Raw genomic sequence first — 16876 nt, 5'->3', positions numbered from 1 at the left:
CACTCCGGTTGGCTCATAGACATGCATTAAATACGGTTCCCCTATACGGCTGAGTGCGGGCGCCGCGATTAAGCCCCGCCCACCCCTCCTCCCGGCCTTATACGGGAACCGTAAATACAAACCGTAGTGTGAACCCAGCCTAAGACAGGGTTTCCCAACCAGGGTGCCTCCAACTGCTGCAAAACTACAACTCGCAGCATGCCCGGACAGCCTTTGGCTGTCCGGGCATGCTGGGAGTTGTAGTTTTGAAACAGTTTGAGGCCCCCTGGTTGGGAAACCCTGGACTAAGAGTTTATAGGTCCAAGAATCAGCCCACCCCACTATTTTTGGCTGTCTCACACTATGTGAATGTACTTGTGGCTTGCATGCTTCAACACCATGCCATATACACAGTAGAAGTGGGCAGACCAGGTGCTTCGTACTAATAGTCAGACACTTTTTACCTATGATACATTGTAATCTTAGGATAATCCCTTTAAACAGTGATGCATATCCCATCATTTAAAGGGGTATTCCAGTGAAAAACATATATTTTTTTTCATATCAACATATTTATAAATATCAATACAATACAATACTTATCAGCTGCTGAGGTTGAGTTGTTCCTTTCTGTCTGACCACAGTGCTCTCTGCTGACACCTCTGCCCATGTCAGGAACTGTCTAGAGCAGGAGAGGTTTGCTATGGGGATTTGCTCCTACAGTTCCTGAGACAGACAGACAGGTGTCAGTAGAGAGCACTGTGGTCAGACAGAAAAGAACAACTCAACTTTATCAGCTGCTAAGTACTGTTAGAATTAAGATTTTTTTTTTTTTTTAGTAGACGTAATTTACAAATCTGTTTACCTTCCTGGAGCCAATTGATATGGAAAAAATAAATAGATTTTCACCGGAGTACCTCTTTAACCCCTTAAGGACTCAGGGTTTTTCCGTTTTTGCACTTTCGTTTTTTCCTCCTTACCTTTTAAAAATCATAACCCTTTCAATTTTCCACCTAAAAATCCATATTATGGCTTATTTTTTGCGTCGCCAATTCTACTTTGCAGTGACATTAGTCATTTTACCCAAAAATGCACGGCGAAACGGAAAAAAAAATCATTGTGCGACAAAATCGAAAAAAAAACGCCATTTTGTAACTTTTGGGGGCTTTCGTTTCTACGCAGTGCATATTTCGGTAAAAATTACACCTTATCATTATTCTGTAGGTCCATACGGTTAAAATGATACCCTACTTATATAGGTTGGATATTGTCGTACTTCTGGAAAAAATCATAACTACATGCAGGAAAATTTATACGTTTAAAAATGTCATCTTCTGACCCCTATAACTTTTTTATTTTTCCACGTATGGGGTGGTATGAGGACTCATTTTTTGCGCCGTGATCTGAAGTTTTTATCGGTATGATTTTTGTTTTGATCGGACTTTTTGATCACTTTTTATAAATTTTTTAATGATATAAAAAGTGACCAAAATACGCTTTTTTGGACTTTGGAATTTTTTTGCGCGTACGCCATTGACCGTACGGCTTAATTAATGATATATTTTTATAGTTCGGACATTTACGCACGCGGCGATACCACATATGTTTATTTTTTATTTTTAACACTGCACACACTGATCTCTAATGCTGATCACTGGCGTGCATTAACACGCCTGTGATCAGCATTATCGGCGCTTGACTGCTCCTGCCTGGATCTCAGGCACGGAGCAGTCATTCGTCGATCGGACACCGGGGAGGCAGGTAAGAGCCCTCCCGGTGTCCGGTCAGCTGTTCGGGACGCCGCGATTTCACCGCGGCGGTCCCGAACAGCCCGACTGAGCAGCCGGGTCACTTTCACTTTCACTTTAGAAGCGGCGGTCAGCTTTGACCGCCGCTTCTAAAGGGTTAATACCGCACATCGCCGCGATCGGCGATGTGTGGTATTAGCCGCGGGTCCCGGCCGTTGATTAGCGCCGGGACCGACGCGATATGATGCGGGATCGCGGCGCGATCCCGCTTCATATCGCGGGAGCCGGCGCAGGACGTAAATATACGTCCTGCGTCGTTAAGGGGTTAATGTAACTAGACCCACGAAGGCAGGACTGAATAGGACATCTTTGACCAGGGAGTCGAATGTGCTAAGACATGGGTATGCCAGATGTATATCAGTACTAATAAATAGCTTGCCACCATAGTTAAAATTATGTATGTAAAATAGACATCTGGTTAGAATATGTCTCATGTATCAAAACCTTATATAAAAGAGGTCAGGTATAAATAAGGAGTCAAAACATTGAGTCATAGAAGGAAAATCCCCATAGGGTTAACCAGAGATAAACACTGTAATCCCGTGGGTCCTGGCAGGAGACAAGCTGTCGTGGTGTTTGTTTTACCCCTACCAATCAGGTATGGCAGGATCAAATACTGTGGCCTGGAACACTGAATTAACCCCTTAAGGACGTGCCATAAATGTATGGCGCTGCATAGAGTCACTTAGCGCACTGTGCTGTACATTTATGGTGCGGCTGTGACACGATCGCAGGAGCTGTCAGCAGCCACGGACCCCCGCCAGTAACGACGGACATCAGCGATCGCGCTGATGTCTGCCATTAACCCCTCAGTTGCCGTGATCAATACAGATCACTGCATCTGCGGCAGTGCGGCACTTATAACGTCATTGCGCCGTGCAGCGCATAGCAACGACGCAGGGGACGCCACACCGGAGGCCTGAAGCAACGCGGACGCAACCCCGGCAACAGGTAATTATACAACCGGGGATGGGGGAGGCAACGTGGCAGCAGCGCCGGCAATGGGTGCCGCTGCCCCTTCTCTCCCCCTGTCTGTCGGCGCTGCTGCCCCATTGCCGGCGCCGCTTCTCTACCCCTGGCTATCGGCGCCGGCACCGATAGTCAGGGGGAGAGAACGGGCAGCGGCACCGATAGCCAGGGGGAGAGAAGGGCCGGCAGCAGGGCTCTAGACCCCAGACCAGGCAGGGGCAGAGAAGCCGGCAGTGATGGCGGTCTCTGCACCTGCAAAGCCGTTGCAGTTCATTGATTTAAAGCGCCTGCTTTAAATCATTGAACTGCAGCGGCTTATCGGCGTACAACACGCAGGTGCGTGTTATACGCCGATAAATACGGTACTTCTATTAAAAAATCTTAATCCTTCCAGTACTTTTAACCAGCTGTATGCTACAGAGGAAATTCTTTTCTAGTCCACAGTGTCTTGTCCACAGTGCTCTCTGCTGACATCTCTGTCCGTGTCAGGAACTGTCCAGAGCAGCATAGGTTTGCTATGGGGATTTTCTCCTGCTCTGGACAGTTCCTGATACGGGCATCAGGTGTCAGCAGAAAGCACTGTGGATAAGACAAAAATTTAACAAAAAAAGAAAAGAATTTCCTCTGTAGCATACAGCTGCTAAAATGTACTGGAAGGGTAAAGATTTTTTAATAGAAGTAATTTACAAATCTGTTTAACTTTCTGGCACCAGTTAATTTGAAAAAAAATAAAAATAAAATGTTTTCCACTGGAGTACCCCTTTAAAGGGGTACTCCGGCGCTTAGACATCTTATCCCCTATCCGAAGGATAGGGGATAAGATGCCTGATCACAGGGGTCCTGCTGCTGGGGACCCCAGTGATCTTGCACGCCGCACCCCGTTTAAAATCAGTCCCCTGAGCGTGTTCGCTCTGGGTCTGATTACTGTCGATCACTGGGCCGGAGCGTAGTGACGTCAAGGCTCTACCCCGTGTGACGTCACGCTCCGCCCCCCCTCAATGCAAGCCTATAGAGGGGGCGTGACAGGGTAGATGCCAGTGAGTAAGGGTAGATTGCCAGTGAGTAAGGGTAGATTGCCAGTGAGTAAGGGTAGATTGCCAGTGAGTAAGGGTAGATTGCCAGTGAGTAAGGGTAGATTGCCAGTGAGTAAGGGTAGATTGCCAGTGAGTAAGGGTAGATTGCCAGTGAGTAAGGGTAGATTGCCAGTGAGTAAGGGTAGATTGCCAGTGAGTAAGGGTAGATTGCCAGTGAGTACAGAAATATTGCATTAGGTCTGATTAGTAATAAGACCCCATTATATAGGAGGCAGTTGATAACCATATTGTCATGTACTCAATAAATTGGCAGCTGCACTTTATCCCTAGTGCAATCTGTGTAAGATAGTGTTTGCCAACAAGGGTGCCTCCAGCTGTTTCAAAACTACAACTCACAGCATGCCTGGACAGCCTTCGGCTGTCCGAGCATGATGGGAGTTGTAGCTTTGCAACAGCTGAAGGCACCCTGGTTGGGAAATGCTGGTGTAAGGCTGGGTTCACAGGGTAGAATTTCTGCCGGAGATTGAGCTGGCGGCACTAGGACCGAGCAGACTGAATTGCTGCCCCCATAGACTGCAATGCATTTCTGGGTGGATCTTTTGGGAGATCTGCTCAGAAATGCATTGCCATCTATGAACACGGCAATGTAGTCCACGCGGTCCTAGCACCGCCGATTCAATCTCCGGCAGAAATTCTGCTCCGAAATTCCACAGTGTGAACCAAGCCTTGGCTGCGATATTATTCTCAACAGGGCTGCAGGGTTTCAAGCACAGAACGGCTAGAAGGGAGCCTAGCTATGCTACAATGGGTGGGATGGCTGATGTGTGGGAGGCAGAAAAGTGATCTCACACTTACAAACAAGGAATCCTGGGACTTGTATTTGGAGGGAGGGAACTCCAACAGGAAATAGCCATTTCCCAAAAAAAAAAAAAAAAGAACAGTAGCGTTATGGTGAACTCACAACACAGCCATTTAGCCCCAAGAGAAGCACGGATCTTTCCTTAGTCCATTACTGTCTGGTAGGTAAGTACTAATGTCACCTTATGTAGGGTAACCCTTTAAATGTGTGTGAGCAGTAGAACATGATTACTGTAGAACGTATATACTGGTCTATACACAATCTGAACATACTGTAATCATTTCATATCATTTCTGTTTACAGAACAGCAATGTGCACTTTGAGAAGCCTCACCGTGACCTCTCGCAGTCTGCAAATACCGATGTAAGTGACAATTCATAGATCCTTTATTTTGTCTTTAATTCCTAGAAAACTGTCAATTTTTTTTTTTTTTTTATGGTTGGTGTTTACTTTAAGCAGTGTTTCCCAACCAGGGTGCCTCCAACTGTAGAAAAACTACAACTCCCAGCATGCCCGGACAGCCTTCGGCTGTCCGGGCATGCTGGGGGTTGTAGTTTTGCCACAGCTGGAGGCATCCTGGTTTGGAATCACTGACTTACGGGGTATTCCAGGAAAAAATGTATTTTTAGATATCAACTGGCTCCAGAAAGTTAAACAGATTTGTAAATTACTTCTATTAAAAAATCTTTATCCTTTTAGTACTTATGAGCTTCTGAAGTTAAGGTTGTTCTTTTCTGTCTAAGTGCTCTCTGATGACACGCGTCTCGGGAAACGCCCAGTTTAGAAGAGGTTTGCTATGGGGATTTGCTTCTAAACTGGGCGTTTCCCGAGACACGTGTCATCAGAGAGCACTTAGACAGAAAAGAACAACTCAACTTCAGCAGCTCATAAGTACTGAAAGGATTAAGATTTTTTTAATAGAAGTCATTTACAAATCTGTTTAACTTTCTGGAACCAGTTGAGATATATATATATATATATATATATATATATATATATATATATATATATATATATTAATAAAGGTTTTTTTCCTGGATAACCCCTTTAAAGGGGTACTCCGCTGCTAGACATTCTATCCCCTAGCCAAAGGATAAGCGATAACATGTCTGATTGCAGGGGGCGACCGCTGGGGACCCCCGCGATCTCCGCTACGGCACCCCAGTCATCTGGTGCACGGAGCGAACGCTGTGCCGGATGACTAGCGAACACAGCCACCCCGCCACCTCCATTCATGTCTATGGGAGGAGGCGTGACTGCTGTGTACTAGCTGTCACGCCCCCTCCCAAAAACATGAATGAAGGGGGCATGGCGTGACATCATGATCACGGAAGCCCCAGCCCGGAGATTGCAGGGGGTCCTCGTGGCCGGACCCCCCCCCCCCCCCCCGCGATCAGACATGTTATAGGGACGGAGGACCCCTTTAATGGAGTACTATTGTGTGGGAATATGTACCCCTTGTCCAAAAAATAGCGGAGAAGTATCTTCCCACTGGGAACCCCATGATCTGCTGCACGACACCCCGGCTCTCCCTAGGAACGGAGCGTGTCGACCCCTGCACTAAGCGGCTGACACCCCCCTGCCTTTCCATGTGTCTCTGATCCTGGCCAGGCAGAAGATTGCAGGGGTCTTTGCGCTCGAACCCCCCACATGTGGCCCAAATCCTTTTGGATTGGGGCTAAATTTTCCTGCACAATCGTACTCCTTTAAAAGGGTACTCCGCCCCTGGACATCTTATCCCCTATCCAAAGGATAGGGGATAAGATGTCTGATCGCGGGGGTCCCGCTGCTTGGGACCCCCGGGATCTTGGCTGCAGCACCCCAGACATCATTACTGTACAGAACAAGCTCCCTCTGTGCATAATGACGGGCGATACTGGGGCCGGAGCATCGTGACGTCACGGTTCCGCCCCCTCGTGACATCACGTACCACCCCCTCAATACAAGTCTATGGGAGGGGGCGTGGCAGCTGTCACACCCCCTCCCATAGACTTTCGTTGAGGGGGCGGAGCCGTGACGTCACGATCCTCCGGCCCCAGTATCGCCCGTCATTACACACAGAGCGAGCTTGTTCTGTACAGTAATGACAGCGGAGTGCTGCAGCCGAGACCCCGGGGGTCCCCAGCAGCGGGACCCCGGCGATCTGACATCTTATCCTCTATCCTTTGGATAGGAGATATGATGTCCTGGGGCGGAGTACCCCTTTTAAAGAAAAACTGTAACACCAGGTGTGTATGTATGTAACACTATAAATATGTATGTGCGTAATGTGTTCTATTTGGTATTGAAAACCATTCCCTTTTATCTGCTCAGCTGGAGGATCCCGAAAGACGGACTTCTTTATCCAAACATTCTCCCGAGAGCATATCTGACACTATATCGCTGGTACGTACGGCTCTGTACACCATAATATTCACCCCACACTCTTATTCACATCAGCACAGGGACCTTGTGTTCTTTTCTCCATAACCTCACTTTATACATCCCGGTGTATACAGTATATCATGCTTTATTAAAGGGGTATCCCCAGGGGGATGTCCTGTTTCCTAAATACACTAGATCAACAAAAGTACTTGGTCTCCTACTTATTACAACTACAGGTTTAGTATATCGTCATCTAGATCCATAGGTATTAAAGGGGTACTCTGGTGGAAAACTTTTTTATTTATTTATTTTTTTTAAATCATCTGGTTCCAGAAAGTTAAATGGATTTGTAAATTACTTCTATTAAAAAAATCTTAATCCTTCCAGTTTACTGGAATACTACAGAGGAAATGTATTTTCTTTTTGGAACACAGAGCTCTCTGCTGACATCACGAGCACAGTGCTCTCTGCTGACATCTCTGTCCATTTTAGGAACTGTCCAGAGCAGCATATGTTTGCTATGGGGATTTTCTCCTACTATGGACAGTTCCTAAAATGGACAGAGGGGTCAGCAGAGAGCACTGTGCTCGTGATGTCAGCAGAGAGCTCTGTGTTCCAAAAAGAAAATAAATTTCCTCTGTAGTATTCAGCATCTAATAAGTACTGGAAGGATTAAGATTTTTTAATAGAAGTAATTTACAAATCTGTCTTAACTTTCTGGCACCAGTTGATTTAAAAATAAAAAATAAAGTTTTTCACCAGAGTGCCCCTTTTTAATATGGAGCCTGCCCCCCTACAGGAATCCTAACAGACACCTCCTTATTACCTTATTGACTCCATAGTGCAGTGCTTCCCAACCAGGGTGCCTCCAGCTGTTGCAAAACTACAACTCCCAGCATGCCCGGACAGCCAAAGGCTGTCCGGGCATGCTGGGAGATGTAGTTTTGCAACAGCTGGAGGCACCCTGGTTGGGAAGCACTGCCATAGTGTCTATATGATAGCGGGACCCATCAGTATTGCTACACAGACCAAATTGAGCTCAGAAACAACGTTAAAGTTAAAAATAATTTTATTTATGATTATAATTTATTTTTATCTTGGAGGTGACTTCTGAACTCCATTTTTCTGTGTAGCAATTTTTTTAGAGGCGTCTGTGCCAGTTTTCGGCCGAGAAGAACATTTGAGAGGTCAATCCCTGATATTGAAGGAGAGGATCTGGTTCACAATCTCCATTCTAGTTCATCCAATGGATGTTGGATTGGGTTGAGGTCCGGGATCTGTCGTGTTCTTCCCCACCAGACTCCCCCCTCCAAGTCTTTATGGACCCCACTGTGTGCACTGGGGCTCAGTCATACTGGAAATGGGCCAAAAACTAAACTGTTGCCCTAAAGTTGAAAGCATACGATTGTCCACAATGTCTTGGTGCGGAAACATTAAAGGGGTATTCTGGGAAAAACTTTTTTTTATATCAACTGGCTCCAGAAAGTTAAACAGATTTGTAAATTACGTCTATTAAAAGAAATCTTTAAAGGGGTATTCCAGGCGAAAACTTTTTTTTATGTATATCAACTGGCTCCAGAAAGTTAAACAGATTTGTAAATTACTTCTATTAAAAAATCTTAATCCTTTCAGTAGTTATGAGCTTCTGAAGTTAAGGTTGTTCTTTTCTGTCTAAGTGCTCTCTGATGGCACCCGTCTCTGGAAACGCCCAGTTTAGAAGAGGTTTGCTATGGGGATTTGCTTCTAAACTGGGCGTTTCCCAAGGCAGGTGTCATCAGAGAGGACTTAGACAGAAAGGAACAACTCAACTTCAGAAGCTCATAAGTACTGAAAGGATTAAGATTTTTTAATAGAAGTAATTTACAAATCTGTTTAAGTTTCTGGAGCCAGTTGAGATATATATATATATATATATATATATATATATATATATATATATATATATATTATACCGGAACATCGGTATAAGTCATCGGCTATCGGCCTGAAAGGCCACAGATTATCTGTATCGGCCCTAAAAAATCGATATGTCGATCCCTAATGGGAACCCATGCCGTGAAGCTCCCGGTGGGGCGCAGTTTTTGTGCTGATTTTAATGCCGCATGAGGTTTGGTCTCTGCAGTTATGGAGTCAGCAGAGCGTTGTTACCTTATCCTCTATGCGCCTCAGCGCACTGCGACACAACTCTGTAACTTGATGTGGTCTCCGTTTTATGATGTCGCTGTAGTTCCTGAACGCTTCCACTTCTCAATAATACTACTTACAGCTGAAGGTTGACTTCTTCCAGCAGTGGCTTCTATTACAATAACACTCTGTTATTAGGGAGCTCTATAAAACCACCATTCTGTCCTGTACAGTGGGGCAAAAAAGTATTTAGTCAGCCACCAATTGTGCACGTTCTCCCACTTATAAAGATGAGAGGCTGTAATTGTCATCATAGGTTATAACCTCAACTATGAGAGACATAATGAGAAAAAAATCTATAAAATCACATTGTCTGATTTTTTAAGAATTTATTTGCAAATTATGGTGGAAAATAAGTATTTGGTCAATAACAAAAGTTCATCTCAATACTTTGTTATATCCCCTTTGTTGGCAATGACAGAGGTCACATGTTTTCTGTCTTCACAAGGTTTTCACACACTGTTGCTTTGCTGGTATTTTGGCCCATTCCTCCATGCAGATCTCCTCTAGAGCAGTGATGTTTTGGGGCTGTCGTTGGGCAACACGGACTTTCAACTCCCTCTAAAGGTTTTCTATGGGGTTGAGATCTGGAGACTGGCTAGGCCACTCCAGGACCTTGAAATGCTTCTTAACAAGCCACTCCTTCATTGCTCGGGCGGTGTGTTTGGGATCATTGTCATGCTGAAAGATCCAGCCACGTTTCATCTTCAATGCCCTTCCTGATGGTTTTCACTCAAAATCCCACAATACATAGCCCCATTCATTCTTTCCTTTACATGGATCAGTCGTCCTGGTCCCTTGGCAGAAAAACAGCCCCAAAGCATAATGTTTCCACCTCCATGCTTCACAGTAAATGTCTTCTTTGATTTCATTTGACCATTTGACATTCTCCCAATACTCTTCTGGATCATCCAAATACTCTCTAGCAAACTTCAGACGGGCCCGGACACGTACTGGCTTAAGCAGGGGGACACGTCTGGCACTGCATGATTTGAGTCCCTGGTGGCGTAGTGTGTTACTGATGGTAGCCTTTGTTACTTTGGTCCCAGCTCTCTGCAGGTCATTCACTAGGTCCCCCCCCCCGTGTGGTTCTGGGATTTTTGCTCACCGTTCTTGTGATCATTTTGACACCACGTGGTGATATCTTGTGTGGAGTCCCAGATCGAGGGAGATTATCAGTGGTCTTGTATGTCTTCCATTTTCTAATCATTTCCCCCACAGTTGATTTCTTCACACCAAGCTGCTTGCCTATTGTAGATTCAGTCTTCCCAGCCTGGTGCAGGTCTATAATTTTGTTTCTGGTGTCCTTCGACAGCTCTTTGGTTTTGGCCATAGTGGAGTTTGGAGTGTGACTGTTTGTGGACAGGTTGTGGACAGGTGTCTTTTATACTGATAACAAGTTCAAACAGGAGCCATTAATACAGGTAACGAGTGGAGGACAGAGGAGACTCTTGAAGTTGTTACAGGTCTGTGAGAGCCAGAAATCTTGTTTGCAGGTGACCAAATACTTATTTTCCACCATAATTTGCAAATAAATTCTTTAAAAATCAGACAATGTGATTTTATGGATATTTTTTTCTCATTCTGTCTCTCATAGTTGAGGTTATAACCTATGATGAAAATTACAGCCTCTCATCTTTATACCCAAACAGGAAAATACCAATCTATAATGGCTGGTGGAAGAAGCATCCATGGACCTGCTCAATGACTTGTGGTTCAAGCAGCATGAAAATAAAAACAGGTTCCCTTTTAAAGGGGTACTGCGGTGGAAAACTTTTTTTTTTTTTTTTTAATGAACTGGTGCCATAAAGTTAAACAGATTAGTAAATGACTTCTATTCCCCTATCCAAAGGATAGGGGATAAGATGTCTGATCGCGGGGGTCCCGCTGCTGGGAATTCCCGCAATATCTCCTGTATCACCCTCTGCCAGCCTGATGACTGGCGTTGCAGGGACCAGAGGATCGTGACATCCTGATATCCGGGCATCAGGTGTCAGCAGAGAGCACTGTGGACAAGACAAAAAAAAGAAATTCAAAAAGAAAAGAATTTCCTCTGTAGCATACAGCTGCTAAAAGGTACTGGAAGGATTAAGATTTTTTAATAGAAGTAATTTACAAATCTGTTCAACTTTCTGGCACCAGTTCATTTAAACAAATAAAAAATAAAAAAAAGTTTTCCACCGGAGTACGCCTTTAACTTTGTCTATGCTGGCGGTTAGAGCTCTGCAAAGAAATTATTTAGCACCGGTTGTTAGACCTAAAAATGATGTGTTTTAAAAGATAGACATTCATTTTGGTACACGGTGGGTGATGTTTGGTTTGCTGATCGTATTGGGTACCTATTAACAGGGTCACTTTTTGTCTCTTTTCAATCTCTGCTGTTAAAAACTTCGGGGCTGTTCTATCATACGGCAGATTCGGTATGTTGAAGTATTAGATATTAGAATAGAAAACTCTTCCCATTTGATCCTTGCCCCCCCTGAGGATGTTATGGGATTCATTATCTCCGGTTACTTTGATGTCAGATGCTTCAGAATACTCCCTAGTTCTCCTATAAGATCTCTAGTAGAATAGTAAATCTAGAGCAGGGTTTCCCAACCAGGGAGCCTCCAGCTGTTGCAAAACTACAACTCCCAGCATGCCCGGACAGCCTTCGGCTGTCCGGGCATGCTGGGAGTTGTAGTTTTGCAACAGCTGGAGGCACCCTGGTTGGGAAACACTGATCTAGAGTAATACCTAGTGGGCAGCTGCTAATAGCTTTCCATGTATTCACTGTTCTGCCTCTTTCATAGGATACCTCACAGCAAGATGCACAGGATATTGAACTTTCCACGCTGGATGTTTTCGTGGAGAGGTTGCCCCCCAGTGGAAAGATAACAAAGACCGAATCCTTGATCATTCCTTCTACTCGGTAAAATACAAGACATCTTTCATGTTCAATCATAAACTCAATTCTAAAGATGTGACATGCAAAATGTTTTATATTATAATTTTTTGCTTTTTTGGCTTATTTGAAAGAATGCGCTGATCAGCCATAAGGCCCCTTTCACACTATACATTCATCCGTTTTCAAGGAGATCTCCAGTGCTGAAAAACTTATCCCCTATCCTAAGGATAGGGGATAAGTTTCAGATCGCGGGGCGGGGGGGGGGGGGGGGGAGGGGAGGTCTCCTGTACGGGGCCCCAGCTCGCGCTGGCCAGATTGCGAGTGTTGACCAACGCACGAAGCCGCGGCTGACACACACACTCAATACAGTGGTCCCTCAACATACGATGGTAATTCGTTCCAAACGACCCATCGTTTGTCGAATCCATCGTATGTTGAGGGATTCGGGCAATGTAAAAATGTAATACTCACCTGTCCCCGCCGCTCCGGACCGCGTCCTCATCGCTCCCGATGCTGTCCCAGGGGCTCCCGATGCTGTCCCCCTTCTTCGGGATCCTCCGGCTTCTTCCGCATCTTCTCCGGTGTCCGGGCCTCACTTTCTGGTGACGTTATTAAGTTGCTGCGCTGGGACAGCTTGCGCAGCAACGTAATAACGACGCCGTAAAGCGAGGCCCGGACCCCGGAGAAGATGCAGAAGACGCCGGAGGATCGCGAAGTGGACCTGGAGCAGCGGGGATAGGTAAGTGAACCTGTCCGGGATGCTTAAACTGCTATCCGACAGCAGCTTAAGCATTTTGCGCTGCCGGATAGCAGTTAATGTGATGGCCCCGACATATAAAAGCATCGTATGTCGATTTGATCATATGTCGGGGCCATCGCATGTCAGCAGGTTACTGTACAACTTTATGGCAGAGCCAGAGCGCTGCCTTCTGCCATCTCCGGCTCTGCCATAGCGATGAATTGAGGGGGCGTGTCAGCCGCCGCTTTAAGCGGTGGTCGACACCCGCAATCTGGCCAGCAAGCCGGGGCCCCGTACAAAAGATTGCAGAGGGGCCCCAGTGGTCGGACCCCCCCGCGATCTGAAACTTATCCCGTATCCTTAGAATTGGGGATACGTTTTTCAGGACTGGACTACTCCTTTTAAAGATCCGTTATAATGTTACGTTATAAAAAAAACTAAAAATCGTCCGTTAAAAAATCCCATTATAGTCCATGGGACTTTTACATTATCCGTTTTAACCCATCCTAGCCCGTTATTAATAACGAACGTTATTTTGTGACAGGAGAAAGAACGGAAGAAATAATGCATGCACTGTTTCTCCCATCACTTTCTCTCGTCACAAAATAAAGTCAGTTATTAATAACGGGCTTTGACGGGTTAAAGCGGATAATGTAAAAGTCCCATGGACTATAATGGGATTTTGTAACGGCCAATTGTCAGGGATTTCACAATGGAACATTAGAACTGATCTTTAAAAACGGATGAATGTATAGTGTCCGGGTCTAACATGACAATCGCTGGCGATGGACATTGAGGGACATTAACAATGAGTATTTTTATCTATTTTAGAGCACAAAAGTTGCGTTGATAGTTGCCGACGTGTGCCACATTTATCAAAGGGCGCACCGACTTTGATACATTTTGCAGGTGCAACTTCTAAAAAAGCCTCAGATTTTGTGGGGATCTGCGGCTTTTGTGCGAAAAGTCACATGTACCCTGAATAAAATGTCGCACAGAACTATATAGGGCAGGGCTGAATTGACCTGACACACTGTATATGTGGTCCGCCATGGGGGTGCGATGTGAGGTGTATGGGGCAGATGTTGTAGCCCTGGGGCAGATGGTGTTGACGCCTAAATGTTCGTGACGCCAGGGCGTGGTTTTAACAAAGAACCACCCGAACGGTAGCACCGCTAGTCCTAGTAAGGCAGGGCAAATAAGAGTCCAAGGCCAGGTCAGGGTTAACGGTAACTTTACGCAGGTAGACAGATGGTAACAGTCTTTACAGCTAGGCCAGGATCCCAGAGAGGTGACCAGTAACACGGAGGGGACCTTGCAGCTTGCTGGGACTTGCAGTGACTTGGACAGACTCTTGCACAGCCACGCTGACTATAATAGACTTGACTTGACTGAAGATAGTGACCGCAGACAGAGATGACTTGACTTACTGACTTGTGGCTGTAATTTAGGCTTGAGGCCTCCAGATGTGCTGGACACTGTCTCTGAGACATCTGGACTGGACTTGACCTCAGGATCTAAGAACAATGAATGATCAGAGAGACAGATTGTAGCTCCTCCCTTCCTTATAAAGGGGGCTGTGCAAGGAGCCCATAGGCTAACTGCGGGTCATCTGGTTACCTGGTGCTCTCTGGGTAACAAAACATATGACTTGAACATGTGACAACTATTATGTGACTAACAACCATGTGACCATATCAAAGGTCCTTTAACCTTAGTACATAAGTTATACACATTATGGGGAAACACTGCAGGTGAGCCCTGAGGACGTACAGGGACTCAACCTGACAGGACTGTAGGAGCATATCCCGTACTGGGACACCACATATATTTCTGGGATCTTGCCACAATTTTGCGACATTCGCAAAAAAAGTCGCACTTAGCAAATCAGTGACCACTACACAAAGTGCTCTGTATGGGTAAAAAAAAAATAGAAGCCTTTCTAAAGTGATTGTCGCACAAAAAGTCACACAGACCCATTGCGGCTTGATAAATCCCCCTCATTGACCTTACCATTGCAATGGCTCATTGGGGTCTTCAATACAAGAGAATGGTATTTATGGATGTGTCACTTACCTTGGGAAGAGAGGATGCACTATGGGAAGAGGACAAGCGGGCGGAAGTCATGTGATCATTATTCCAGTAACCTTGGGTCCTGGCGTCAAGTGGATGTTACTATGACATGTTCCACCTACCTAGATATTGTTAAGAAGTCTCCCCTAATGGCAATAGCCCCCTCCAACAATACATAATGTAATGGTCACTTTGCAAAAAATTTTTTAGTATTGAGGAACATGATAAAAAGTTTGACGTGGCGGCTTGGCGTCCATATTCCTTATATCTCAGTCCAATCGATCAGCTGTGGGATTGGCTGGAGAAACTAGCGCCCGCCACAGAATTCTTTACTGGGCGCTGCTTCCGAGATGGTATGTGACGTCACGGTCACGCCCCTTCGTGACGTCACGGTCACGCCCCCTCATGGCGTCACGCCATGCCCCTTCCATTCAAGCCTATGGGAGGAGGGACGGGACGTCGCTGTCACACCCATACTGCAGTATTCCCCAACCGGGGTGCCTCCAGCTGTGGCAAAACTGCAACTCCCAGCATGCCCGGACAGCCTTTGGCTGTCCGGGCATGCTGAGAGTTGTGGTTTTGCCATAGTTGGAGGCACCCTGCTTGGGAAACACTGATCTACAGCACAGAAAATGCAGAGTCCAAATGGGAACGGGGATCAGTTTGAGTCATGACATGCTCTGTACAGCACTGCAGAATATGTTGGTGCTATATAAATAAAGGAGTTCAGAAATGTTGTGGAGTCTGAGCTGTTTTGGCCACACAAGAGCGACCTACACAATATTAGGCAGATTTTAAAGGGGTATGTTGGGTTTATACATCTTATCCCCTATCCAAAGGATACGGGATAAGATGTATGATCGCTGGGGACCCCCGCGATCTCTGTGCAGCCCCCGGCATTCTGTTCCGGGCGCTGCTTCCAAGACGGGGACGTGACATCACGACCACACCCCCTTGTGACGTCATGCAACGCCCTCTCCATGTCTATGGGAAGCACGCCCCCTCCCATAGACCTGAATGGACGCCCCTTCGTGACCGCACGGCCACGCCCCCTCATTACATCACGCCACGCCCCCTCCATTCATGTCTATGGGAGGGGTGGCGTGCCTCCCATAGACATGAATGGAGGGGGTGTGGCGTGATGTCACATCCTCATCTCAGAAGCCCGCCCGGTACAGAATGCCATGGGCTGCACAGAGATCGCGGGGGTCCCCAGCATCGGGACCCCTGCGATTATGCATCTTATCCCCCATCCTTTGGATGTATAAACCCAAAATGCCCCTTTAATGTTATGGCTGATTGGTGTAAATTGCAATGATGACATGGATTGTGGGGAATGTGAATATGATTTAATAGATTTATTTTATTTTTTATTCTACAGTTTGGAAGGAAAGCACACCGGACGTCGTGGTAGAAGCACATCTTTAAAAGAAAGGCAGGCGTCTCGACCCCAGAATGAGAGAGCCAATAGTCTCGATAATGAACGGTCACCTGATACTAGGATTCATCTCCAGGTAAAGTGAAGCATGCTTAGGCCCATAAAAATACAGAAGAGCAGTCCAGCATCCACCTCCTCCATCTGCTGCAGTATTTCCCAACCAGGGTGCCTCCAGCTGTGGCAAAACTACAACTCCCAGCATGCCCGGACAGCCTTTGGCTGTCCGGGCATGCTGGGAGTTGTAGATTTGCCACAGCTGGAGGCACCCTGGTTGGGAAACACTGATCTACAGCACAGAAAATGCTGACAAACCGCTTGAGTAAAGGAAGCTGTTCAACCCCAGCCACTTACAGCAGCATGGAGTCCCAAGATCTCAGTGTACGGCCGGATCGACTAACTCAACACGTTTTTGTTTAGATTCCTAGGAAGACGGTATATGATCAGCTAAACCACATCCTAGTATCAGACGACCATCTCCCTGAAAACATTATTCTAATAAACACTTCGGACTGGCAGGGCCAGGTAAGTTTCCTACAGTATTA

General features: G+C 46.0%; 1 protein-coding gene across 6 annotated transcripts in view; it reads left to right on the top strand.

Moving 5' to 3' along the window:
* The window catches only part of PACS2 (phosphofurin acidic cluster sorting protein 2), a 125948-nt gene that overhangs the window by 75325 nt on the left and 33747 nt on the right, over positions 1–16876 (top strand). For all 6 annotated transcript variants that reach the window (XM_056545423.1, XM_056545421.1, XM_056545420.1 and 3 more), the window contains exons 11-15: positions 4953–5012; positions 6963–7034; positions 11990–12108; positions 16278–16410; positions 16752–16856. In XM_056545423.1, the coding sequence (XP_056401398.1) occupies positions 4953–5012; positions 6963–7034; positions 11990–12108; positions 16278–16410; positions 16752–16856 (489 nt within the window). The remainder of the gene's footprint in view (positions 1–4952; positions 5013–6962; positions 7035–11989; positions 12109–16277; positions 16411–16751; positions 16857–16876) is intronic.

The sequence above is a fragment of the Hyla sarda genome, chromosome 11, assembly GCF_029499605.1.
Source record: "Hyla sarda isolate aHylSar1 chromosome 11, aHylSar1.hap1, whole genome shotgun sequence".
Taxonomy (NCBI): Eukaryota; Metazoa; Chordata; class Amphibia; order Anura; family Hylidae; genus Hyla; species Hyla sarda.
Note: the sequence above shows the minus strand (reverse complement) of the source record. Positions and strands in the feature narration are given on the sequence as shown.